This window comes from Chrysemys picta, chromosome 5 (genome assembly GCF_011386835.1).
Source record: "Chrysemys picta bellii isolate R12L10 chromosome 5, ASM1138683v2, whole genome shotgun sequence".
In the NCBI taxonomy this organism is placed as follows: Eukaryota; Metazoa; Chordata; order Testudines; family Emydidae; genus Chrysemys; species Chrysemys picta.
This window is the reverse complement of record NC_088795.1, coordinates 45885953-45913432: the sequence shown is the minus strand read 5'-3', so window position 1 is coordinate 45913432 and position 27480 is coordinate 45885953. Positions and strand designations below refer to the sequence as shown.

The 27480-nt window shown below is 46.5% G+C and overlaps 2 protein-coding genes across 3 annotated transcripts in view; one reads left to right on the top strand and one right to left on the bottom strand.

Moving 5' to 3' along the window:
• The window catches only part of HSPA4L (heat shock protein family A (Hsp70) member 4 like), a 66565-nt gene that overhangs the window by 19496 nt on the left and 19589 nt on the right, over positions 1-27480 (bottom strand). For both annotated transcript variants that reach the window (XM_065596372.1, XM_065596371.1), the window contains 9 exons: positions 26805-26927; positions 25423-25522; positions 22485-22618; positions 16196-16440; positions 16035-16111; positions 12237-12388; positions 11442-11548; positions 4602-4735; positions 142-344 (listed from right to left, as the gene is read on the bottom strand). In XM_065596372.1, the coding sequence (XP_065452444.1) occupies positions 142-344; positions 4602-4735; positions 11442-11548; positions 12237-12388; positions 16035-16111; positions 16196-16440; positions 22485-22618; positions 25423-25522; positions 26805-26927 (1275 nt within the window). The remainder of the gene's footprint in view (positions 1-141; positions 345-4601; positions 4736-11441; positions 11549-12236; positions 12389-16034; positions 16112-16195; positions 16441-22484; positions 22619-25422; positions 25523-26804; positions 26928-27480) is intronic.
• On the top strand, positions 16611-19452 carry LOC135983621 (myb/SANT-like DNA-binding domain-containing protein 2). The gene is made up of 2 exons (XM_065596373.1): positions 16611-17809; positions 19061-19452. The coding sequence occupies exons 1-2, from the start codon at positions 17284-17286 to the stop codon at positions 19450-19452; spliced, it is 918 nt and encodes a 305-aa protein (XP_065452445.1). The 5' UTR covers positions 16611-17283.

Sequence of the window (27480 nt, the reverse complement as noted above, 5' to 3'; positions counted from 1 at the left end):
GCTTACTTAAATAGAAAGCTGCACACACATGAGATTAATATGGGAAAATAAATCACTCAAAAGTAGCAAACTGGAATTAACTATGATTTAATCTTTGATTCTCTGTTCTTTTGTTGCAATTACAAGAGAAGTTTTACGTACCAGCTCATCATCTTTGCCTTGATTCTTACATGATAATCCTGTGTCCATAGGTACATCACTGTGATCTCCTTCCACATTTTGCTTCTCTATTACTGATGCATTAGCCACACTGAAGATTCCATGTACATTGACACGTATTTTAACCTTTACTTTGGAATTGTCACCGTCATACTGAGGACCAACATTCTGAATAGCGAAACGCCCTAAACAAACAAGCAGCATATGAGGATTAATCTGGTTTTCTGGAAAGTCTAGAGGGACAGTCATTCCTCAAAAATACTCCCCAGATCCGCTTTCACTGCCACGCATTTTAAAAGGCCATGAAGTATTTCTCCAAAACACAAGTATTTGTAGGTTTAGAGGGGTAACTCAGTAGCTAGAACAATGTATAATTTACCCCAGAACATTCCTTTAACAAATGCAGGAACTTCAGTCGTACAATCTCTCCTGTATAATTAATATATACCTGTGAAGAACTCCATAGTCTATATTCTGTGAGAAGCAATGGATCTAAGGAGAAAATGAGCACACAGGATTGGGAATCAAGTAGTCCTCAATTTTAATCTTAGTTCTGCCACTGACTGTGGCACCTTGGAAAGTCACTTTGAAAATCTGCCTCAGCCTCCCCAACTGTAAAATGAGGATCTCTTTACATGAGGCATTGCAATAATTTGTACAGTGATATTAACATGTAAAACACTATACAGAAGTACCTTTTTCTAAGTACCCCAAACTGACAAAATTGGGCTCGGAGATCACTGGAGGTCTTATTGACAAACACATTACAATCCTGGAAGATTGGAGGAATATACTTTGTACTTCACCCCATTCTCTTAGATCTTCCTTCAGACATTTTTTTTTTTAAATAATATAGTTGCCCTCAAAATGGTGGTACCACCTAACCCTTTGACAATTTTACAACTTCATTCCCCTTTCAAGAAATCAATCTGCTTGCAGGAAGAGGGGGCTAAATTCCATCAAGTCTTTCTGCAAATTATTCATTCAGCTCTAATTGCAACCATTCTGCTTTGATACAGACCGTAGCTATGCCTCTTAGAGCACACTGAAATATTGCATTATGGAAATGACAAAGAAGGCTGCACTGAAGAAGTTTCAGCTAGGGCAGAATCTGGTTCAATTATGGCCATGTTACCCAGGGACACAATGCCATTTGTTCACCTGTACTGGCTTCCGACTAGTTTCAAGGTGCAAGTTGAAGTGCATTACAGTGTTTAGTGACTAGTGCCATAGGGAATAACATGGCTCAAAAAAACAATAGTTACCGTGTATGTGGATATTAATTGCTTACCTTAGTTTCAGACTATACCTGCACGCAACAAGAAAGTTTACCAAATGGCTGCTACTCTGGTGATAACTGACATGAAGTTTCAAATTCAGCTGCTTTAGTTATATGTGCACAGAAAAGTCTTCTGAATACATTCCCCATTCTCACTCTATCTATGAGCCGAATAAGTTTTGCTCAGTCTTTCACAAAAGTTTATATTTGATTTAAGACAACCAGGCATAGAAAATATGAGCACAAGTAAGATGAGTGAATGACAAAGAACTTTAAGGTTTCTTGTCTATAATCAGAGTTCTTTGAGATGGACTCTGCACATTTCCATTCATGGGATGTGCTGATTCCACTGTCAGAATTGCACAAACTTCTCACATCAGTGCTCATTAGAGTGTTCTCAATCCTGTCCAACACCTTCTCCTCCCTGTTCCTGAGCATTCTGAGGGCAAGGCTATGAAAGGGGGTGTGGGGTACTCTGGTCATCTCAGATCCTTCTACCCCACTTCAGGGCCGAGATGATAATTATGACTCTAAAGAAAGAAGGGAAGGTGGATAGGGAGTGTAAATGTATAGTCAACCTTCAAGAACTCTGATTAAAAGGTGAGTAACCTTCATTTCTTCAAGTTGTCCCTTCCCAGTCCCACTCTTGTGATAATTTAGAAAGCAGTACTCTCATCCAAGGAAGATGGGATCCAGAATCCTAATCAAACAGCAACTGAAGGACTGCTCTATCAAAATAAATCACCTGATCAGAATGCTAACTTTAACAAACAGTGCTTCATAAAAGTGGGAACATGCCTAAGGCATCCCACTGAAGCTGCCTTTAACCTTGTGGAATGTAATCCAATTCCCACTAGGACAGGAGTAGAGAAAACTTTATAGCTTTCCTCTATACACTGCCTAACCCACTTAGACAGGGCATGCAATTACATCCCAATGCCTTTATTATCGCCCAAAAGAAAAACAACCCTCCCCCCAGCAATTTGCTGACTTTCTAAATAGGACTAAGAAATTTAGATAGAAAAGTAAAGCATTTTTAGCAACTAGTTTGTGAAACTTTGACATATGGGAAAAGGACACTGGCAGATTACTTAACTGGTTGAGACAGAAATCAGTTATCACCTTAGCCAAAAAATGGAGTATCACTTTGTCCTTATGGAAAACTGAAGGCAGATCAGCCACGAGTTTGCTTACTCTTCTAGCAGGCATTATAGCTATAACAAATGCTATTTTGACTGACAGGTGAAACAACAAACTTCACTCAGAGCCTTCCCAATTTGAGATATCCCATCTCCTAGAACTGGAAGGGACCTTGAAAGGTCATTGAGTCCAGCCCCCTGCTTTCACTAGCAGGACCAAGTACTTATTTTGCCCCAGATCCCCAAGTGGCCCCCTCAAGGATTGAACTCACAACCAATTTGAGTTGGTTATGAACCCTTGATGGTGTTGGAGCTTTAACTAGTAAACAGATGGTACCCTTTAGGCAACTTCATACATCTCTTTAGTATGTCATGAGTAAATAGTCTTCTCAATTAGACTGCGATAAGCAGATATGGCTGCTAAGTGAATTTTAACAGATAAAGAGGAACGGAACTGGAGATGAAGTAGGGAGTGCACTGCTACTAGATCAGCGGATCTCAAACTGTGGGTCGGGATCCCAAAGTGGGTCGCAGCCCCCTTTGAATGGGGTCGCCAGGATTGGCTTAGATTTGCTGAGGTCCAGGGCTGAAGCCCAAGCCCCACTGCCCAGGGCCAAAGCCAAAGCTCAAGGGCTTCAGCCCTGGACAGCGGGGCTCAGGTTGCAGAAGCTGAAGCCCTTGAGCTTCAGCTTTGGCCCCCCTGCCCAGAGCGGTGAGGCGTGCGCTTTGCCGCCCCTGCCACCTAGGGCAGAGGGGCTCGGGCAGGCTCAGGCTTCGGTCCCCCCTCCTGGGGTTGTGGAGTAATTTTTGTTGTCAGAAGGGGGTCACGGTGCAATGAAGTTTGAGAACTCCTGACCTAGACCAAATATAAGGCAAATCCCAAACAGAGATAAGCCCTCAAAGTAATGAGTGCATCAGTTTTTTGGATGTCAGTTTAGACTTCTCTGTGCCATCAGCATCTCTGTGGTAATGGCCCAGGCTCACCACTTGCATCCACAGTCAAAGCTATAGTTTCCATCTCTCCAAAGGAGGTGTATCAACCTTTTTCTATGAACAGATACCAGTTGATTCAGCAGAATGTCTGAATATATCATCTAGACCCACATTCACTGTTCCTGACAGTTTAACCCATACAAGTCTGACCAATCTAGAGAGGTCCTATTTACTAGAAGTCTGACTTACTTTGAAAAATTCCAGGAATCGTAGACTTCCAAGTGCTATGACTTCAAGTGGAAAAAGTTTCCAGTTTAGTCATCTAGTAAAGGGGTTCTTAAACTTCAAATTAAATATGAATCAACAAAGTGATACAGTTGCAAAAAAGGTTAATATTCTGAAGTGTATTAACAGGAGTGTCATATTTAAGACACGTGAGAAAACTGTCTCGTTCTACTTGGCATTGGTGAGGCTTCAGCAAGAGTATGGTGTCCAATTCTGGACACCACACTTTAGGAAAGATGTGGACATATTGGACAGAGTCCAAAGGAGAGCAACAAAAAATGATAAAAGGGTTTAGAAAACCTGTCCCATGAAGAAAAGTTTATAAAGCTGGTCAGGTTTACTCTTGAGGAAAGAACACTGAGGACGGACCGGACAACAATCTTCAAATATATTAGGGGCTGTTATAAAGAGGATGAGACTCAATTGTTGCCCACGTCCAGCGAGGATAGGACAGGAAATAATAGACTTAAATTGCAGCAAAGGAGATTTAAGTTAGATATTAGGAAAAACTTACTAACTATAAGGGTAGTTAGCTTCTGGAATCGGCTTCCAGGGGAGGTGTGGAATCCCCATCACTGACGGTTTTTAAGTACAGGTTGGACAGAACTAGGTTTACTTGGTCCTGCCTCAGTGAGGGGGTCTGGACTTGACACTGAGGTTCCCTCCAGCTCTTCATTTCTATGATTCTATGCCAAGACATTTGGCTCAGTGATTTATATAAACCATTTTAAATGAATGAATCTTTTTTTTTTTTAAAAGGTGTACACAAGATTATTTAAAATATATTTTCTATGATCTGTTCTCACCTATTCTGGGTTCAGGATAAGGTATTTCATTTGGATGGGTATAATATGCTTCCAGATCAAAAGGTTCCTTCTTGTGGAAAGTAATAACTTTTGAAAATGGAGCAGCATGGTTCTTACTGAAAACTTCACATTCCCTACAGAAACAGAAAAAGTGTTCAAGTAATACAAGTAACAGTTTATAGAATGACTATGAATCAAGTTATATTAAACCCTGTTATGTTAGCTGTGAACATCCATGCAAACCTAGTAACTAAATGAAACATTTAATACGCATTTGCTTTGGCTCTGGAAAAAGACGGTTACTCACCGTTGTAACTGTTGTTCTTCGAGATGTGTTGCTCATATCCATTCCATTAGGTGTGTGCGCGCCGCGTGCACGATCGTCGGAAGATTTTTACCCTAGCAACACCGGCGGGTCGGCTGTGGAGCCCCCTAGAGTGGCGCCTTCATGGCGCTGAATATATACCCCAGCCGACCCGGCGCCCCCTCAGTTCCTTCTTGCCGGCTACTCCGACAGTGGGGACGGGGGGCGGGTTTGGAATGGATATGAGCAACACATCTCGAAGAACAACAGTTACAACGGTGAGTAACCGTCTTTTCTTCTTCGAGTGCTTGCTCATATCCATTCCATTAGGTGACTCCCAAGCCCAACTTAGGTGGTGGGGTCGGAGTGAGACATTGCTGTGTGCAAAACCGCTGATCCGAAGGCAGCATCGTCCCTGGACTGCTGCACTAGTGCATAGTGAGCTGTAAACGTGTGGACTGATGACCAAACCGCTGCTCTACAAATGTCCTGGATCGGAACTTGCGCCAGGAAAGCAGTCGAGGAAGCTTGGGCCCTCGTGGAGTGAGCGGTGAGGTGTGGTGCTGAGACACCTGCCAGGTCATAGCAAGTCCGGATGCAAGACGTAATCCATGAGGATAGGCGTTGTGAGGAGACCGGTGAACCTTTCATTCGGTCGGCCACTGCAACGAAGAGTTGCGTCGTCTTTCTAAAGTGCCTTGTGCGGTCAATATAGAAGGCCAGGGCCCTGCGTACGTCCAGAGAATGCAAACGTTGATCCTGGCGAGTGGCATGTGGTTTAGGATGAAAGACCGGGAGAAATATATCCTGGTTGATATGAAAAGGAGAAACCACCTTAGGGAGAAAGGCAGGATGTGGGCGGAGCTGCACTTTATCCTTATGGAAAACTGTGTAAGGGGGCTCGGATGTAAGCGCCCTGAGTTCAGAAACGCGCCTTGCTGAGGTGATGGCTACGAGGAAGGCTGTCTTCCAGGATAGGTACAGAAGTGAACAGGTGGCCAGTGGCTCGAATGGAGGACCTGTGAGCTTGGAGAGAACCAGGTTGAGGTCCCACGTCGGAACGGGCTGACGTTGTTGTGGGTACATCCGGTCTAAGCCCTTGAGGAATCTAACGACCATCGGGTTAGAGAATACCGAAGACGCGAGTTCCCCTGGGTGAAAGGCCGATATAGCGGCCAGGTGAACTCTAATTGAAGATATCGCCAACCCTTGCTGTTTTAGGGAGAGGAGATATTCCAATATGAGAGGAATAGGTGCCTGTAACGGGGACGTGGCTCGTTGTTCGCACCAACAGGAGAACCGCTTCCACTTGGCCAAGTATGTGGTCCGTGTTGAGGGCTTCCTACTGCTCAGCAGAATCTGTTGGACAGAGTGCGAGCACTGCTGCTCTGCCTGGGTGAACCATGGAGCAGCCACGCCGTGAGGTGGAGTGATTGCAGGTCGGGGTGACGCAGGCGGCCGTGGTCCTGAGAGATGAGATCCGGGCATAATGGAAGCGGGATCGGTGTCCGAACCGAGAGCTCCAACAGCGTGGTGTACCAATGTTGTCTCGGCCACGCTGGGGCGATCAGAATCACCTGTGCCTGGTCTCTGCGCAATTTGAGCAGTACCTTGTGGACCAGAGGAAACGGAGGGAAGGCATAAAACAGGTGGTCTTTCCAGGGAAGGAGAAACGCATCCGAGAGGGAGCCCGGAGCTCGACCTTGCAGGGAGCAGAACACGTGGCACTTCCTGTTGTCTCGAGATGCAAACAGGTCTATCTGGGGAAACCCCCACTTCTGGAAAACGGAATGTATGATGTCCGGACGGATAGACCACTCGTGTGTTTGAAAGGACCTGCTGAGTCGGTCCGCCAGAGTGTTCTGGACTCCAGGGAGGAACGATGCCGTGAGATGGATCGAGTGGGCGATGCAGAAGTCCCACAGGCGAATGGCCTCTTGGCATAGAATTGACGAACGTGCTCCTCCTTGCTTGTTGATGTAAAACATGGCCGTGGTGTTGTCGATGAGAACTAGCACACAGCGGCCACGTAGGAGGTTGAGAAATGCCTGGCACGCCAGGCGCACCGCCATCAGTTCCCGAACATTGATGTGCAGGGCTAGCTGAGGTGCAGTCCACAGGCCCTGGGTATGGTGTTCGTTGAGATGGGCGCCCCAACCCAGAGATGAAGCGTCTGTGACCAGGTGCAGAGAGGGTTGTGGGGCGTGAAACGGCATCCCTTCGCAAACCACATTGCGATCTAGCCACCAGGTGAGGGAGGTCAGGACCGAGTTCGGGACCGTGACCACCATGTTCAGGCTGTCCCGATGTGGGCAGTATATTGATGACACCCAGGTCTGGAGTGGGCGAAGCCGAAGTCTGGCATGCCTGGTTACGTACGTGCAGGAAGCCATGTGACCCAGCAGGGTAAGGCACGACCTCACCGTGGTAGTTGGGAAGGCCTTGAGCCCTTGAATGAGGCTCGTGATGGTGCAAAAGCGGTTGTCTGGCAGGATGGCTTGTGCACGCCTGGAGTCTAGAACTGCGCCGATGAATTCTATTCTCTGGGTAGGTTCTAGAGTGGATTTGTCCTTGTTGAGTAGGATGCCCAACTTGTTGAATGTGTGCACTATTATGTGGACGTGAGCTCGAACTTGCTCTTTGGTGCGACCGCGTACCAGCCAGTCGTCTAGGTACGGGAACACCTGTATCCCTTGCCGACGAAGGTACGCTGCCACGACAGCCATACATTTCATGAATACCCTTGGGGCCGAGGATAGGCCGAAGGGAAGGACTGCAAATTGGTAGTGCACCTTGCTTACCACGAACCGCAGGAAGCGTCTGTGAGGCGGGTAAATTGCGATGTGAAAGTATGCATCTTTCATGTCGAGGGCGGCGAACCAGTCTCCAGGATCGAGGGAAGGGATAATGGTCCCCAAAGAGACCATGCGGAACTTCAACTTTACTACGAATTTGTTGAGTCCGCGCAAGTCCAAGATGGGTCGCAGACCTCCTTTGGACTTGGGAATGAGGAAGTAACGGGAATAGAATCCCCTGCCCCTTAACTCCACTGGAACCTCCTCTATGGCCCCCATAGCAAGGAGCGTGGAAACTTCCTGTATAAGAAGTTGCTCGTGAGAAGGGTCCCTGAAGAGGGACGGGGAAGGGGGGAGGAGGGGGGGATTGAAGAAAACTGGATAGCATATCCCCTGTCCACCGTGCGAAGGACCCAACGGTCCGAAGTTATAAGGGACCAGGCACGGTGGAAATGGGAAAGGCGATCCCGAAAGGATGGGGCTGGATCCTGTGGGATGACTGGGGCGCCGTCCTCGACCGCACCTTCAAAAGTTCTGCCTGGGGCCTGAAGGTGGTCTAGGTGGCCCCTGGTTCTGACCAGGTTGAGGGCCGGTCCACCTTCTTCTACCACCTCGCCCTCGCCTCCGGGTCGAGTCCTGTCTCTGACGAGGCGGGGGGGGGGTAGAAGCGCTGAGGCTGCGGTCTAAATGGCCTGCGCTGAGGGCCCACAACATGCATCCCCAAGGAACGCATGATCGTCCTGGAGTCCTTGAGGCTCTGCAGGCGAGAGTCCGTCTTTTCTGAAAACAGCCCTTGTCCTTCAAAGGGCAGATCCTGCAGGGTTTGCTGCAGTTCCTGAGGCAGACCCGAAACCTGGAGCCAGGAGATCCTCCGCATAGCGATACCTGAGGCCAGGGTTCTCGCAGCAGAGTCCGCTATGTCTAAGGAGGCCTGTAAGGAGGTCCGAGCCACCTTCTTACCCTCCTCCACCAGGGCTCCAAACTCCTCCCTGGACTCTTGGGGAACCAACTCCTTGAACTTCCCCATAGAGTTCCAGGAGTTAAAGCTATAGCGGCTCAAGAGCGCCTGTTGATTAGCCGCTCTAAGTTGCAGCCCTCCGGCTGAGTAAACTTTACGGCCGAATAAATCGAGGCGCTTAGCCTCCTTCGATTTGGGCGCTGCGGCCTGCTGACCGTGGCGCTCCCTTGCGTTCACTGATGCCACCACCAGTGAATACGGCTGGGGGTGGGTATACAAGTACCCGTAGTCTTTAGACGGGACAAAGTATTTCCTTTCCACCCCTCTCGCTGTGGGTGGGATAGAGGCAGGAGTCTGCCATATCGTAGATACATTGGCTTGTATCGTGCGGATCAGGGGTAACGCCACCCTTGATGGGGCATCCGCTCCGAGGATATTCACGATAGGGTCGTGCACCTCCACTATCTCCTCCGCCTGCAGGTCCATATTACGGGCCATCCGACGCAGAAGATCTTGGTGAGCCCGAAGATCTATTGGAGGTGGACCTGTGCACGATGTGCCCGCCACTGCCTCATCCGGAGAGGAAGAGGAAGATGCCTCCGGTGGAACAGGATCCAAGGGAGGGTCCTGGTCTCCCTGCTCCTGGGCCGGAGCATCACCTGCGCTTGAGTCCAGGGCGTCAGGTGGTGCGGACACGGAAGCCTCCATGCCCCCTGGCGGAGGCCGAGAGATGGTGGACTCCGGGGCCCTTCTAACAGAGTGACCGGAGCGAGAGGTCGAAGCAACTGGAGCCCCTTGCGCCTGATGGTACGCCCACGGGGTCCAAAACGACCAGTGAGATGGGCCATGAGAATGGTCCTCTGTTATGTTCTGCCAATGGCCCAAGTCCTGTTCCTCGGCTTGCCCCTGAGGGGGGTATGCCGATCTCGAGAGGTCCTCCGAGGAGCGAGACCCCGATCTCGATGGCCATGGCGGTGCCGAGAGCGTCGAGACGATTCCCGTGGGCTGCGGTGCCGCACGGTGCCGGTCTGGAGATGATCTATCTCCACGCGGTGCCGGCGATCGGTGCCGGGACCGCGACCGGTGCCGATGACCTCGTCGGTGCCGGGAGTCGGATCTGGACCTCGACGAGGACCTGGAGTATGCCCGGTACCGGGAGCGGCCTCTCGACGTCAAGCGGCGACCGTAGCGGTGCCGAGAACTACGTCTCGACGTTGATCGGTGCCGACGATCATAGCGGTGCCGAGACGTAGAGCGGTGCCGCGAAGAAGATCTTGGCCGCGAGTACGACCGGTGCCGAGGCGATATTCGGTGCCGGGACTGCGAGCGGCGTGGGGACCTGCTTCGGGACCTGGATCGGTGCCGAGGTTCCAGCCCTTGCGATGGAGGGCGCATCAAGGCAGGTTTCCCCCTCGACTGGACCGGGCGAGGCAACGGTGCCGTCGGTGCCGGTGGTTGAGGCGGTGCCGGCTCCGTGAGAGCTATTAAGTCTCTCGCCGCCGCGAAGGTCTCTGGCGTCGACGGGAGGCACTGTATCACCGCCGGCCTCGGTGGAGACGCCGTCTGCACCGGACTCAACGGCCTCGGCGCCGGAGTCGACGGTGCTGGAGGCACCTGTTTCCGGTGCTCCACCGGCGTACGCGGCTCTACCCCCGGCACTGGGGGAGCCAGCGTCTTCGGCACGGAGGTCCCCGTCTTATGGGCTTTCTTATGCCCTGGGGATAATGACCGGCGCCGAGGCACTTGCTGTGCTTGCGGTGCCGACGAGGTCCGGTGCCGGGAAGGCTCATCTGACGCCACTCGCGTGGTCGTCATGGCCGGTGCCGCCGGGGCACTGCGCACCGAGGCGCTAGGTGCCGGGGCCTGACTTGTAGATGGAGCGTCCGGACTAAGTGCCGCCTCCATCAGGAGTTGCCGGAGCCGAAAGTCCCGCTCTTATCTGTTTGATGGGACTCTCCCAGGCACTTCAGACAGGAGTCGTGCGGGTCGCTCGTGGGCATAGGCTTAGCGCAGGAGGCGCACAGCTTGAAGCCGGGAGCGTTGGGCATGAGCCCGGCCCCGCGGCCGGGGGAGAAAGGGGGAGACGACCCCCTTAATCCCCTGAACTATTATAACAACTAGACAACTCTTAAAACTATTGAACTATTTAACTATAAACTATAACTATAACTGCGAATAATGAACTAAGCTAGGGAGAGTGGAGAACAGCTAAGCAGCGCTCCACAGTTCCAACGACCGTCAGGGGCGGTAAGAAGGAACTGAGGGGGCGCCGGGTCGGCTGGGGTATATATTCAGCGCCATGAAGGCGCCACTCTAGGGGGCTCCACAGCCGACCCGCCGGTGTTGCTAGGGTAAAAATCTTCCGACGATCGTGCACGCGGCGCGCACACACCTAATGGAATGGATATGAGCAAGCACTCGAAGAAGAACTTATTTTGCGTTCTCTAACTTAATTGAAGTTTGAAGACAGAATGAGAGCTATAAGCTCAACCACCAACTCAACAATACTACATTTTACATGCATCTCTATGTAGAAAGCTTTTTAATGTATACAAGGTTAATTTTAACGAAGTTATGGTAAACAAATCAGAACAATGTGACATCTGGTGACTGAAAATAACCGATAGTAAAATGGTACGTGACTCCAACTTCCTGAGGCAAAATGATTAAATGACAATACAGTATAAGAGGTAGACTAGATGAGCTATTTTATGGTTTTGCAGGTTTGATCTTCCCACACCATCAAATCTTTGTGTGTAGTTTTACGTTCAAAGTAAACTTACCCAGTTCCTTCCTCATAAGAGGACTTCCATCTTAGAGTTATTGAATAAGGAATAACATCGGTGATCGAAAACTCACGCACTTTAAATGCTGGGGAGAGAATTGCACACTGGAAGAGAAACCAAATTTTGATTATGCATAGAGTTTAGTGAAGAAACATATTTACTTGAATTTAGCATGGTTATTCTTCTATAAAGCTAGCATGTTGGCCATGATTATCTCAGAATGTAAAATGTTTTTAAAATGAACTACACATACTAACATTGGGGCAATTTTAAGTCACTTTCATTAAGGATTATCTTCTTAGTTAAACTGATGAAGAGAGGCTCTAGAGTGTCATTTTAAGTTTAATTATAGTAACACTTAGCTTATAGTGACTGCCAGCCAGGGATCTCAATGAGTTTTTAAAACAGATTGAATTAAGCTTCAAAGCCACCATAAGAGGTAAACACCCCTATTTTACAGATGAAGGAAGTGACTTACCCACATTAGTGCAAAAGGTCTGTGACAGAACTAGGAAGAGAACCCAGATATTTTGACTTTCACTCCTGTACTTTAACCACAAGACCATCCTTCCCATCATTACTCTCATAATTACTACCAAAACGTGACAACTACAACAAACGTTTAAATGATTAGTGAAGACGACAGTGCAAGAAAGAACGAATACTTAGTATGAAGACCTTAAATCCTGAGATGAGGGACATTTTGTTTAAGCTGCAGCATTCTCTGACTTTTGGTTAGTGAACAATTTCCAGCAGACTAGAAAAAACAGACTAGAATCTTAACAGCCATACCTGTAATGCGCAACCTCTTGCGACAGCTTCATCTGCATTCAGCGTAGTGCTTATATCTTTACCAAAGAACCTAGTTATTTGTTCCTTCACTGCTGGGATTCTAGTGGCTCCACCTACAATTTCTATACTGCTTATGTCTTCACGCTGTAGTTCTAGAAAAGACACAGTTCAGGCCATAAGTTAAAAAAAGTTAGCTTCGAATTACCCAAAGCTGACTTTTTTTTTTTTGGCATATAGCTAGAGATCACATACCTTGGATTCTCACTCTTGACTCAAGGGGTTCTTATAATCAAACTGAATATCTAGACCAGGGGTAGGCAACCTATGGCACGCATGCCGAAGACGGCACGCGAGCTGATTTTCAGTGGCACTCACACTGCCCAGGTCCTGGCCACCGGTCCGGGGGGCTCTGCATTTTAATTTAATTTTAAATGAAGCTTCTTAAACATTTTAAAAACCTTATTTACTTTACATACAACAATAGTTTAGTTATATATTATAGACTTATAGAAAGAGACCTTCAAAAAATGTTAAAATGTATTACTGGCACGCGAAACCTTAAATTAGAGTGAATAAATGAAGACTCGGCACACCACTTCTGAAAGGTTGCCGACCCCTGATCTAGACACTACAAGAACCAGTGAAGATAGGTCAATGGCCAACACTGTGCAATGAGAATTTTATATTAAATTGCAATGACTTATACTGTCAAACAAATCCTTGCCCCTCCTTTAGTCTATGGAAGTTTCAGGCAAAAATCAAGTGCAAGTGCAAGTGCAAAAATCAAGAATAAAAAAGTTACGTATCTTAGTGACTGTGGTTCTTTGAGATGGCTGTCCACATGGATTCCACTTCTACTGTGCATGTGCCTATGCACGCATAAAATCAGATTATTTTGCCCAACAGTGTCCACTGGGACTGTGCCTAAGTGTGGCTACTCTCTCACCCACTTCCCTCCCCTCCCCGCAAGCCATAAAGGGCACAGGGGTCCTAACCATCCCATAGTTGTTCCCCCAATGCAGAAGCCAGATGGTATAGAATTCCATAGCAGCAGTGAAATAGGAGGGTCATAGATTCCATGAGCACAACATCTTAAAAGAACCATATAGTTACTGTAAGGTAAGTAGGACCCTACCAAATTCATGGATGTAGCGAGGTGGCAACAGACCAGGCGGCTGCAGAGCCAGGAAAGCCATGCCCGCCATGCTGGAAGCTCTGGGGCGGGACAGGAAGCAGAAGTACAAAATGCAGGCTGTCCCGCAGCTCAGTTGGGCTGGAGCAGCCCAGGGAGATAGACGCTTCTCCCCCGCTGCCGCCTGAGGACTGGACGTCGAGGAGGACGACCTCCTGGGGCTGCCGCCTGAGGACTGACCAAAGCTTCCAGGGCTTCCACCTGACCGAGACACCGAGGTGATGCTGGGGTTATCGCCTGAGAATTGGCCACAGCTCCCAGGGCCGCAGGCCAGCCGAGGTGCCAACAAGTGGTTGGGGCTACCACTGACCACCGACCCTGGGGAGATGGAGGATACCTACAGCACATAGGTACCAAACCCCGGGGAGGTAGGACGTAGCCAAGGGAAACTAGACAACTGTTTGGTTGGGCCGTGGCCTGATACTAGGTCAGTGTGTTGCGGGCGGATCCCTGCTGACCCAGTGACAGACCACTCTGCCACTGTTAGGGCCCTGGACTGGGACCCGGTGGAATAGGGTGGGCCTGAGTCCCTCTACCCCTCTACCACCCCTAGGGTGGCTGCCTCCCCACATTGGGCCAGGAGGCCTGTTTTCTGCTTACCCCTGCCTGAGGCCCAAAACTGCCTTACTGCTCTGTTGTTGCGAGAAGCATCTGCAACACAGAGATCAGTGCCAGAATCACTGGCACAGATGTTGGTACTAAGAGAAGTCTTAGATGGGTACTGAATTTATAATATAATCAAATATTGCCAAGGCATCCGAGGGACCTGTCTGGGTTAAACTATTGTGGATCAGCAGTCTGACAAGATCTAGGACTCATTTTATTAGGTCCTGGGGAAGGTGATGTAGGCTGGCCCTCAATGAGGTCCAACCTGAGTTTCAACTCACAAAAGTGCTAGCTGAAGAAGCCTGTTCTGGCTTAGTAGGCCCTTTCCCCCTCTAGTTTTGAAGAGGCTTTCATACAGTGCACTCCTGAAGAGAGAATTTAAAAACAGACATCTCTCCTCCAAGATGGCACAGAAGAGAAGGAGATACAGATTAAACACCTATCAGGGATGTACCCCTCTTCAAGGCAAAAACAAAACAAAAACAAAAACAAAACAAAGGTACTTCAAATGCCTGTCATTGAGCAGAATAGCCACATGACAGGAAGGAACAAATTTTAAACACTGGTGATTTTGTTTCAGCCATAGTAACAGGAGAAATCCCCAAAATTAATAAAAGTGTTGTGGGTTTTGTTTGTTTTTAAAGACAACGGGTATAAAGGAGGAAAAAACTAAACACACACACAAAGTCACACAGTGCATAGAGATGAAGCCACTGTAGGGGTTCTGTCTCACTGCCATGGCAGTAAGAAGGAACAGTTGTGCCTGCTCTGTTCTTTAAGCACTCAGGTTTGAAGGGTGGGAAAGGTACGTGAGAGAGGGCATCCAAGGGTAGCTGCAGCCCCAATGGATGCAGCTGGCCAAGAGAATTTGATCTTGTGCGCATGGGTACGTGTGCCAGAAGTAGAATCCATGTGGACAATCACTTGAAGACGAATCTAATTATAGGGTTTCTTGGGTGAAATTGATTCTTTTTTGGGCTGCAATACAGAAATAAAAAAAACACACATATTCAAAAGAAACATGATGAACAATCTGCATTTGTGGTTTCAGGTCAAAGTTGCAGTGCTGGATTTGGGTCATATGGGCATGACTAACATGCTCTCAGGCAACTGTCAGCCATTATAAAATGTATTTTAGCTTTCAGGCTCTCGTCTCCCTCCTCATTTTTGAATTATTTATCTAGTCACATTTTATTATGTCAGCTTACAAAAGATATTAAAAGTAAAGGGAAGGAAAAATTGTGAATATGTTTAAGGGGTAGATCAGAGAGTGGCCTTTTTCTGTCTCTGAAAATCCATCTAGATTTATTTAGCCCCCAAAAAAGGAAGTTTTCACATATGCTGCAGGGCTTACACTGCAGGCTTTGCTCCTAAATTCTCATAATTCCATCTGCACTGACCACGCTCCCCAGTCCCACTGAGCACTGTTGTGAAGCAGCTACTGCAACTCTTCAAACACTTCTGATGACTCATGCAGAGGGTTATTTCAGAATCATGTAATCTTTTTTTTATTAAAGGAAAAATAGGAAGTAAGTTACATATAAAAAGCTATGCTAAAAGAAATGTAAAGGTTGCAAAGTCAAACACTTAAAATTAGGAAACAAGAATTAAGGTTTCTTGGTCAGTTGTATCCATAGTGCAAGCATGATACTCCTTAACTCCATGATTATATTCCATTTTTTTTCCTCAGAACCCCACCACATTCATTGTTCAGGATGAATGGTGCTCAATAAATCAGAGATACATACTAATGTGTGCCATATTTGAATCAAAAATCCCATTAAAGAAAAAGTTATGTAATCACATAAGTATAGGCCATATTGTAATGCACACATGGCAAGGGGGGCAAATTAAGCTTGCCTCGACGACCTTAACTGACATTTAACTTTTCATTGCTTAGCTTTGCATCTTTTAACTTTTTATGGTATTTAAAAAGGTTTAGCGGTTTTTCTTTTGAGCCAGATAACAAAACATAGTACCCTGAATTAACTTCTACTTACTAGCTTGATCCATTACTGTTCTTAGAGGAGGTTCCACTTTAGCTAGGAGAGGAGCACATAACTGTTCAAACTGAGCTCTGTAGAAGAAGAAATAGTGTGTTACAGGCACAACTAAAACCACCATATTCTGGTAGGAGTTAGTGTAACATGCAGTACTGTACCTGTTCATCTTACTGGAGACATCAAGGTCATCCATGAAGCACTCAATGTTGAGTGGGAGGTCAGAAGCGTTTGCACTCATAAGTTTCTTCAGTTTTTCACTTTCCTGATACAAGCGCAGCAGTGCCCGAGCATTCTCTTTCACGTTCAGTTTATATTTTGTCCTGAATTCCCCACAGAAGTAATCTACTAAAGCCTCGTCAAAGTTTCTGCCACCCAAAAAAGGGTCAAAAGCAGTAGCCAAGATCTGCATAGAAGTAAAATGTGTCAAATGCATATACTGATCCTCTACTTTCTGCCAAATCAGCATTTTCCATAATGTTCCCCTCCACTCTGTGAAGCTTACGGGCACATAGAACTGAGAAGTTCTGGACATACAGAAGGAAGAACTGGGATCTTTATCTTGTCATGCTGCAATCTCCCTATGTAAAAATATGCCATTCCATTGAGAAAGTAAAATCTGCTAATTCTCTTTCTTGCTTAAGTTTTCCATTGGGTATGCATGTCCTTGTTCAGAGCACAGCACGCCTAGGGCATTTATCTAAAAAGAACTGAGACCATAGAGCACTTTAATTTTTCGCACAACTTTTGTAGCCGCTGTGTTTTGTTACTGAAGACAAACATAGTCTAGGATAAAAAAGAATTAAGCCACTACGACCCCAGTCTTGAAAGCAGAAAGTCTCACAGATACAAAATTAAAATTGTTGAATTAAGTATACTTAGCAAACATCCCTAAGGCCTGGTCTACACTACGACTTTAATTCGGATTTATCAGCTTTAATTCGAATTAACCCTGTAACCGTCCACACAACGACGCTATTTAATTCGATGTAAAGGGCCCTTTAAATCGATTTCTGTACTCCACCCCAACGAGCGGAGTAGCGCCAAAATCGATTTTAGCAATTCGAATTAGGGTTAGTGTGGCCGCAATTCGATGGTATTGGCCTCCGGGAGCTATCCCACAGTGCATCATTGTGACCGCTCTGGACAGCAATCTGAACTCGGATGCACTGGCCAGGTAGACAGGAAAAGCCCCGCGAACATTTGAACTTCATTTCCTGTTTGCCCAGCGTGGAGAGCACAGGTAACCATGCAGGCTGATAATCGAAAAAGAGCACCAGCATGGACCGTGAGGGAGGTACTGGATCTGATCGCTGTATGGGGAGAGGATTCAGTGCTTGCAGAACTTCGTTCTAAAAGACGAAATGCAAAAACTTTTGAAAAAATTTCCAAGGGCATGATGGAGAGAGGCCACAATAGGGACTCTGAGCAGTGCCGCGTGAAGGTCAAGGAGCTCAGACAAGCCTATCAAAAAACAAAGGAGGCAAACGGTCGCTCCGGGTCAGAGCCGCGGACATGCCGCTACTACGCCGAGCTGCATGCAATTCTAGGGGGGGCTGCCACCACTACCCCACCTTTGTTCGTGGATTCTGGGTCGGGGATAGTCTCGACGCCTGAGGATTCTGCCGATGGGGTGGAGGAGGAGGAGGAGGATGAGCTTGCAGAGAGCACACAGCACTCCCTTCTCCCCAACAGCCAGGATCTTTTTATCACCCCGACTGAAGTACCCTCCCAAGCCAGTACCCAAGACTCTGACCCCATGGAAGGGACCTCAGGTGAGTTTACCTTTTAAAATATAAAACTTGTTTTAAAAGCAAACGGTTTTTAATGATTACTTTGCCTGACTTTGCATTCGCGGTCAGTTCAGCTACTGGAAAAGTCTGTAGCTACTGGAAAAGTCTGTTAACGTGTCTGGGGATGGAGCGGAAATCCTCCAGGGACATCTCAATGAAGCTCTCCTGGAGGTACTCCAAAAGCCTTGCCAGAAGGTTTCTGGGCAGTGCATCTTTATTCCCTCCTCCATGGTAGGACACTTGACCACGCCATGCTTGCAGCAAGTAATCTGGTATCATTGCCTGACAAAGCCTGGCAGCGTATGGTCCCGGTGTTTGCTGGCATTCAAGCAACATCCGTTCTTTATCTTGTTGTGTAATCCTCAGGAGAGTGATATCACTCCTGGTAACCTGGTTGAAATACGGGAACTTAATTAAGGGGACAGAGGTGGCCGTTCCTACTGGGCTGTTTGCCTGTGGCGGAAAATAAATCCTTCCCTGCAGTTAGCCAAGCGCAGATGGGAAATTGGCCCTGAGTTTTTCGCGTTTGGCTAGCAGGGATCTTCCCTGTTACCAGCCACGCGGTAGGGGGAGGGTACCGTGATCATCCCAGAGAATTCATGGCAAGGGGGGGGGGGGGGTCGGCAGGGGGGGGGGGGTAGTTTGGTGCCTGCAGGGATCTTCCCTGATACCAGCCACGCGGTGGGGGGAGGGTACCGTGATCATCCCAGAGAATTCATGGCGAGGGGGGGGGGGGTAGTTTGGTGCCTGCAGGGATCTTCCCTGATACCAGCCACGCGGTGGGGGGAGGGGTACCGTGATCATCCCAGAGAATTCATGGCGAGGGGGGGGGGTTAGTTTGTTTTCTGGTGCTGCTGAATGTTAACAGAAAAACCGCAGCACTCTACTTGCCTGAAGGGGCCCAGACAAGCCCCACCACACTGCCCCCCCCCCCCCCCAACTGGCTGAGATTGGCCAGGCTTCTGCAGCACTCTACAAGCTATGCTTGGTATGTGGGAAAGCACGGCGCAGAAGCTTACCATGGCCGCATGCAAGCCGAATTCTGTTGCCCAGACCTGTGATCTCTAGCAGCAAAGCCACAGGCACTCAGCATTAAGAGGCAAAATGCGACCTTGCACAGAAATCACATGTGCTATGTAATGTGAACAGTGTTGGTCACCGTGAAAGAGTATAAGCATTGTTCTGCAAAACGTAGCTTTTAAAACAATTCTCTCTTTTTTCCCCTCCCTACAGCAGCTGCAAATTCCTCAAGCCTCCCTCCTCCATCCCGAAGGTTATCACAGATAAGGCGTCGTAAGAAGAAGACGCGAGACGAGATGTTTTCTGAAATTATGCAATCCAGCAGGAGTGACAGAGCTCATCTGAATGAGTGGAAGGAAACAGTTTCAAAGTATAGGAAAGAAGTCAGTGAACGTGAGGACAGGAGGGACCAACGTGAGGAGAGGAGGGACCAACGTGAGGAGAGATGGCGGCAGGAAGACCAGAGGATGAAGGATGCAACGCTGGGGCGCTCCGGCGTCTGGTGGAGGTTCAGGAACGGCTGCTGGAAAACAGACTGCCGCTTCAGCCCCTGTTCCACCCTCCCCCCTCCCCATGTTCCGTATCCTCCTCACCCAGACGTGTAAGAACGCGGGGGGGGAGGCTCCGTACACCTTCCCATTCCACCCCAGTAGACAGCCCAAGCAAAAGGCTGTCATTTTTTTAACCTTTTCTTTGTGGCTTTTTCCTTCCCAGCAATCCTCCTCCCAAATACCACCCGGGTTCCCTCCCTCTTTTTCTAATCTATTAATAAAGAATAAATGATTTTTAAATGATAGTGACTTTATTTGGTTTGAAAGAAAGCTGGGGGAAGGGGCAGGGTGGGTTCCTTACAGAAAATCAGTCAGTAAAGGGGGAGGGTTTTCATGAAGGAGAAACAAACAGATATTTCACACGGTAGCCTGGCCAGCCATGAAACTGGTTTTCAAAGCTTCTCTGATGCACAGCGCTTCATGGTGTGATCTTCTAATCGCCCTGGTGTCTGGCTGCGCGTAATCAGCAGCCAGGCGATTTGCCTCAGCCTCCCACCCCGCCATAAAGGTCTCCCCCTTACTTTCACAGAGATTGTGGAGCACACAGCAAGCAGAAATAACAATGGGGAGATTTCTTTGGCTGAGGTCAGAGCGAGTCAATAATGAACGCCAGCGACCTTTTAAATGGCCAAATGCACATTCTACCACCATTCTGCACTTTCTTAGCCTGCAGTTAAACAGCTCCTGACTCCTGTCCAGGCTGCCTGTGTATGGCTTCATAAGCCATGGCATTAAGGGGTAGGCTGGGTCCCCAAGAATAACTGTGGGCATTTCAACATCCCCAACGGTTATTTTCTGGTCCGGAAAGTAAGTCCCTTGCTGCAGCCCTTTAAACAGAGTAGTGTTCCTGAAGACGCGAGCGTCATGAACCCTTCCCGCCCAGCCCGCGTTGATGTTGGTGAAACGTCCCTTGTGATCCACAAGTGCTTGCAGCACCATTGAAAAGTACCCCTTGCGGTTTATGTACTCGGTGGCTTGGTGCTCCGGTGCCAAGATAGGGATATGGGTTCCGTCTATTGCCCCACCACAGTTAGGGAATCCCATTGCAGCAAAACCATCCACTATAGCCTGCACATTTCCCAGAGTCACTAACTTTCGTAGCAGCACCTGAGTGATTGCTTTGGCTACTTGCATCACAGCAGCCCCCACAGTAGATTTGCCCACTCCAAATTGATTCCCGACTGACCGGTAGCTGTCTGGCGTTGCAAGCTTCCACAGGGCTATCGCCACGCGCTTCTCAACTGTGAGGGCTGCTCTCATCTTGGTATTCTGGCGTTTCAGGGCAGGGGACAGCAAGTCACAAAGTTCCATGAAAGTGCCCTTACGCATGCGAAAGTTCCGCAGCCACTGGGAATCATCCCAGACCTGCAACACTATGCGGTCCCACCAGTCTGTGCTTGTTTCCCTTGCCCAGAATCGGCGTTCCATGGATAGAATCTGCCCCATTAACAACATGATCTCCAAAGCACCGGGGCCTGTGGTTTCACTGAATTCTGTGTCCGTGTCCGTGTCCATGTCCTCATCATGCTTGTCGCTGCGCTGCCGCTGCCTCCTCTCCTCGTTTTTCTGGTCCTGGCTGAGCATAAACTCCACGAGAACGCGCGAGGTGTTTACAATATTCATGAGTGCTGTCTTGACCTCAGCGGGCTCCATGCTTGCCGTGGTATGGAGTCTGCAGTGTTCACCCACCCAGGAAAAAAGGCGCGAAAATGGTTGTCTGCCGTCCGTTGCTTTCATGCAGGGAGGGAGGGAGGGAGGAAGTGAGGCTGTACCCAGAACCACCTGCGACGATGTTTTTTGTCCCATCAGGCACTGGGATCTTAACCCACAATCCCAATGGGCGCGGGAGACTGCGGGAACTATGGGATAGCTATGGAATTGCTACCCACAGTGCAACAGTGCAGAAATCGACGCTAGCCCCGGTACTTGGACGCACACCACCGAATTACTGTGCTAGTGTGGCCGCACTCATTTCGACTTTATACAACCTGTTTCTCAAATCCGAATGATCTAAATTCGGATTAATCCCGTAGTGTAGACATACCCTAAGTTAGAGTGCAAAGAGTCAACTCTCCTCCCCCACTCCCTTTCCCAGCATGGCTGGGAAAAGTGCAATTCAGCTATAGACCACTTAATTTCTCAAGCAAGTTCAGCGAAGCTTCATTTACACTGGAGAGCAAGTAGAGAAGTTGGTTCTGTGACTTCTCCAGTTAGAGATGAGATAATTGTACTCTTGGTCTATAAAAGATGGGACTTTAAAGCATGCACACACTTTCCAATTCTAACTTCTACTCAAAGAGATTCCTTGGGTGTGTGGCTAAGCATTCTCCTTCTACAGTGAGCTGCTGAAGAAATGCCATGAAGGATAGTCATTTAACAACTAGAATGCAGGAAAGTTTTTATTAGTTACTACTGTTTCATACATACCGTATATACTCGATCATAAGCTCGTTCGTTTATAAGCCGACCCCCCCACCACCAAGATCGATAAGTAAAAATGGAAAATTTTTATGACCCATTCATAAGCTGACTCTATAATTCAGGGGTCAGCAAACTTCGGCTCCCGGGCCATCAGGATAAGTCGCTGGCGGGCCGATGGGGAGGGCCAGAGGAGGCTCTGGCCTGGCTGGTGCCCGGGCAGCTCGGCCACAGCCTGCTCTGGGGGGCAGGGCCAAGCGGCTGCAGCCTGCCAGCCCTGGGGCTGCAGCTGCTTCAGAGGCTGGGGGGAGAGCAGCGTGGCCAGAAGTGGAGAGACTCTGGCCCCACCTCTTCCCTTCTGGTTCTGCTGGCTGTGCTGCCTCTCCTTGCTCCCTCTGTTGGGGGGAGGGTCTGTGTCCCACCTCTCCCTCTCTAAACCCGTTCATAAGCCGACCCGTCTCTGGTGCTTCCCTTTTTTACTAAAAAAAATTCGGCTTATGAACGAGTATATATATAGATATATAGATATATGGTATTTACTACAAACAGGTTTGCCCACACCAGGCACGACATTTAACCATTCCGAAATGCACTCCACTGGTTTCCTGAGCATTGTCCCAATTAAGAGCATTGCCTCTGGTGCAACAATGTAGTAAAAATAAACTTACCTTCAGTTTTCCTTTGTTAAAAGCACAAACTGAAACTTGGTATGCAGAATGGCCCATATCTACAAAGACTATATTTCTTGGTTTCTCCTCCAAGGCTGGTAGATCTTGCTTATAAATTCCATAAGCTAGTGCAACTGTATAAAAAAAAAAAACCACGTCTCAAGCAATTTTCAATAATTTAAGTTTTTTTTTTTTTTTTTTTTTTTTTTTTTTTTAAAAGCCTACTTAAGGTTCCTTTAAAAAAAATTAGAACTGTACAAAAATTCACTTGCGATAATATATATTGAAAGTCTACACAAATTTTCACTTTGTTAACATCGAATGATTTTGTTCTAAAGTGACAAAGATAAGAGAAGGTTACTCACCTGGTGCAGTAACTGAGATTCTTCGAGATGTGTCCCCCTGTGGGTGCTCTATTTCAAGTGTTTGTGCATCTCTGTGCCGCTGATCAGAGAATTTCAGCAGCAGTGCCCATCTGGGTCACACATGCGCCATCTCCGCCTCACAGCGCCGTTGGCAACTCATCTGGCACATGTGACCTTACCCCGTCAGTTCCTTCTTTACTGTAGAGTACATAGTGTGAATTCCAAAGTAGAGGGGAGGAGGCTGGGTAGTGAAGCACCCCTGGGGGGACACATCTTGAAGAACCTCAGTTACTGTATCAGGTAATAACCTTTTCTTCTTCAAGTGATGTCCCTGTGAGTGCTCCACTTGACTGTAGAGCAGTGCCCCCTCTGTGGACAGAAGGGGCTTCGGAGTTTTCTGAGTGATTGAAGATAGTGCTCTTAGGCCTAGGAGTGTATCAGAGCCTAAGGTCCGGTAAATTGCGTAATGCTTTATGAATATATGTTCAGAGGTCCAGGTAGCTACTCTGTATATGTCTATGAGTGGTACACTGTTTAGAAAGGCTACTGAGATTGCTATAGATCTGGCTGAATGAGTTCTGATCCCCGGTGGAAGTTGTAAATTGTTTTGTTGGTAGCAGAGGTGAATGCACCAGGAGATCCATTCTGAGAAGGAACTGAGGGGGTCAGGTCATTTGCGCTGGATATGGCGCCAACAGCACCGTAGAACAGGATTACGCATGTGCAACCCAGACAGGCACTGCTGCTAAAATTCTCTGTCTCAGGCATGCACTGACACCTGAAATGGAGCACCCACCGAAACATCACTCGAAAAAAGACATGCCATGGACAGTGGTCCCCAAACTGCGGGGCACGCCCCCCAGCAGGGTGTGGAAGAACGTCCAGGAGGACGTGGCGAGGCATGGGCCATCCCCACGAGAGGGTGGGGAAGGAGTGCTCCAGCTCTGCTCCAGCCAAGCTCCCTGCCACGAGCTCCTCACTCTAGAAAAGTCACTGTGATTTAAATTGCTCGACCTGGGTCCCACACAATGTACTCTACTTTGACTCTCCTACAATAGAAGCATTTCATCACAGCCACCCTTCTTTTGGCAAATGAGAATTTGATCCACCTTCTGCTGTAATCAATCACGGCTCTCAGATTGGTTGAAGAATTCGTAATACAGCAATGGACAACTGGAATGAGCAAATTACTCACTCATACAAATGGTGTTTGTGCCAATGCTGTAATTGGACTCTAGGCTGAGACAGGCTAGATAAGAAGCGGAGAAAGATATGTACCTAAATTTGAGAGAGAGAGAAAAAAATCTGATTTGGATGGAGACTTCATAATGACTATGAGTTAAGCATTTTGTCAGATGTCAGACTGACAAAATGTCCATATCATAACCAAGAGATGCACATGTTATTGCACCTGTTAATTAAGGATAATGGATCCAGTTGCCAGGGGAGCCAAGGAATTCAAAAGTACACTAACAAATCTGGAGTGTAGAGGGAGACATTACATCATTGTTGATAGAGAAGAAACAGATCTGAATATTCTTTTATTCCCAAAAATCACTGCAGGGACTAAACTGGTAACAATTAATTTTCCACAACTTCTTTTCAGATTACTATTCCTTATTTATCTTTCATGTTGAAATTTTAGAATTAATGGTCTATTAATAAAGGCATGGGCAGTCATGACTACTGTAGTCAACATTTCAACACAATTTATATTATTCTTGTTTTCAAATATGAATGAAAAATGTGACTCCCTATTGTAATATATATATTTAAGCCATACATTAGTAGGACTTCACCAAAACCAGATGAAGTTTGAAACATGATATAGTCACACTCTGGCATGCAGACTAGTACTGTTGGCTTGATTTGGGGATTGTGGGAAGTTATAGAATCCAAGTCATTTCTAAGTATGCTCAGTAAAAATCTGCTCTCACTTGAGGCCCCCCAGAGTCCAATTTAACTAAGCGTCTGCCTACAGGATTGAATAAACATTATGGCTTCTAGATGTATTTTTCTTGTATTTTATTTAATTTGTAGGAACTATTTGCCCCCAGACTTGAATCTTTCCTCCATTTCTTAAATATTAGCTTGTGACAAAATAACTATCTGATTGACACGTGTGTGTGTGGGGGTGGGGGTGGGGGGGGGGTGGTAAATCTTTTCTGCAGCACATCCATCTCCCTGAAACTAAATACTACTAAGAAGAGCTATCTGGTCTCAAACCATAGACATAAAGCACTCTGTGGCATGGTGCTTGGAATGTAGCAGTCCTGGTTTTAATGATTAAATAATAATAATAATCATCATCATCACCCCACCCACACCCCTCACCTTCCAAAGACTTTTTTATTATTATTATTAAAGTGGAGAACAGATGTTGTATTTTAACTGGACTTTCAGAAAAGAAAAGCATAACAGCTAAACTATCAATATTTTGGAGGTTACTTTATAGATTTCTAACATGCAATTGGTTACGTAATGATTAGTCAGAATCCAATCTTCCAAGTTTAAGAGACTGTTTAAAAACTGTAACTTATTCCTGGTCTGCTTCTAGCAAGTATCATATTTACCTGCTGTAGTTTCATTCATCAGCCTCAGACAGTTTAAACCTGCAACCTGCGCAGCTGCTATTACAGACCTTCTCTCAGCATCAGTGAAGAAACTAGGGACCTGTTTTCAAACAAAGATTGTACTCCATTATACAAATCTCATGACACACAAAATCCTATGCTCACTTTAAAAGTTAACATAGCCATAAAACAAAACAATTCCACAAATTTGACTACCGTGGAAATTTAAGATGCCAATCATATTTAGTTAATACAGACTGATTAAAATTGCTAGATCTTTTAAAAAGAAGTTCCAATTATCCAAACTGGTATTAAGACAAATACATATCCTGCATTGTCAAGATTTACAGAATCAGTGAAAGTCCGGATGCAAGATGCACAAGTGTTTCTAAACACAAACTACATTTAATATATTTAACACTAACAAAATCCCAGATAGCATAAGATTTCAAGAAACAAGGTTTAGATCTTAGTAAATAGTTAAACTAACTTTTTGTTAACAGAGAAAATATTTAAACATTATATAGCACAGTAAAATTTTGGCTCACTTTCTAAACAAATCCAAGACATGTCTGACCCCAAAAGCATAAGCTATCTAAACTAAAACAAAAATATAAAATAATTCCAAAGACTGAGGTTCCTTATTACAGGAAGCTACAGCTCAATCTTAACTCCGGAGGGGTTGAAGAGCGTATCAGAATGAAGAACAGAAGGGAGGCAGAAAGAATGAAGCGAAGATAAAAATATCACACACACACACAGGCACAACCAAAGTTGTTTTATTTTTTTAAATTAGAAGCTCTTTGCAGCAGAGTCGGTCTTATTTGTATGGTACATATTACATTGGCATCCAAATGTGCTATGAAAACTATTTTTTTACATTGTGGTTCCACAAGCAAAAAGAACTGAGAGATTGTGTAGAAAAACACAAGTTAGGTATAGCTCTCACATTTCAGGAAAACTGCCGGTGGGGGGGGCCCTCAGAATCACAAAGTTTCTGCATATCTGGTCTACACTTCTTGTACAGTAGGTCTAAGATCTAGCTATAGGACAGGAGAAATTCTGTAGCATGTGTTAGGAAGCCTACTGCTGTACCAAAGTTGTCTGAGGAACATCACAAAGTCATCAAGCAAATTTTGGCTTTTAACCCCATGGAGTATAAAACCTCTACACAAGATCTGCCTGTTGTTTTTTTGGTGAATAGGTATCAGATATTAAGAATATATTTTGTGCTTTTCAGCATATATTTACAGTTTTATTTTGTTCTGGGTGGTTTCTGGCAGCACCTCACCTGGCTCTTTTCCAGTTCACACACTATTAAAATGTACTGTTTACATACAATTTACCAGAGTTCTGCTTATGGGTAATATATCACAACTTACTGAAATCACACAGTCTGCCACTGGTTTTTTTAGTGCGCTTTCTGAAGTCTCTTTAAGCTTGGCCAAAAGCATTCCTGTAACCTGTTCAATTGCAAATGGTCTCTCTTCATCTAGGTATCGCACCTGAAACACAAGATTAAACAATTGCAAAGCAGACATGAATATTGTCACAGTACAAATAAATGTTTTGTTTTATGAGCTGTTTCAGACCAATATTTCTTTGATCTTTAAGTCCTAAGTGCAACCACTTTGTAGGTGGACAGTAGGTGTCATGTCACACTAACAAGCTAGCATCTAATTATTTTAGACAAGAGTTTTCTAAATCTTTTCTCAAAAATTTCAAATAGGAGCAGAAAAACACAAGTATTAAAAATAAGATGGAACCAAACATATCATATGTCAAGTCAGAAGACAAACCAAAGTCCTCCCAGAGATAAAAAGTAACATGTTTGGATTTCTCTTTTAGAGTTTGTCTAGTTTAGATTTCAAGCCCTTCTGGGCAGTGACATATCTTTCTCTAAGTTTTCACTACACCATGAGCCCAGACAGTACTCAAAATAACATCAACTGATGCTATAGCTAAACATTACTTATTTCACTCAAAGGATTTGAGTTGGCCGGCTGCATTTGTGTGCAGAAATCCTTGAGGGACCTGTATTAACTTGGGAGACATTCA

What these genes read in the sequence shown, in the direction of transcription:
- LOC135983621 (XM_065596373.1), top strand. Translation starts at nt 17,284, where the DNA reads ATGCAGGCTGATAATCGAAAAAGAGCACCAGCATGGACCGTGAGGGAG. An exon ending in CCCCATGGAAGGGACCTCAG is followed by an intron (nt 17,810 to 19,060) that starts GTGAGTTTACCT and finishes CCCTCCCTACAG; the next exon opens with CAGCTGCAAATTCCTCAAGC.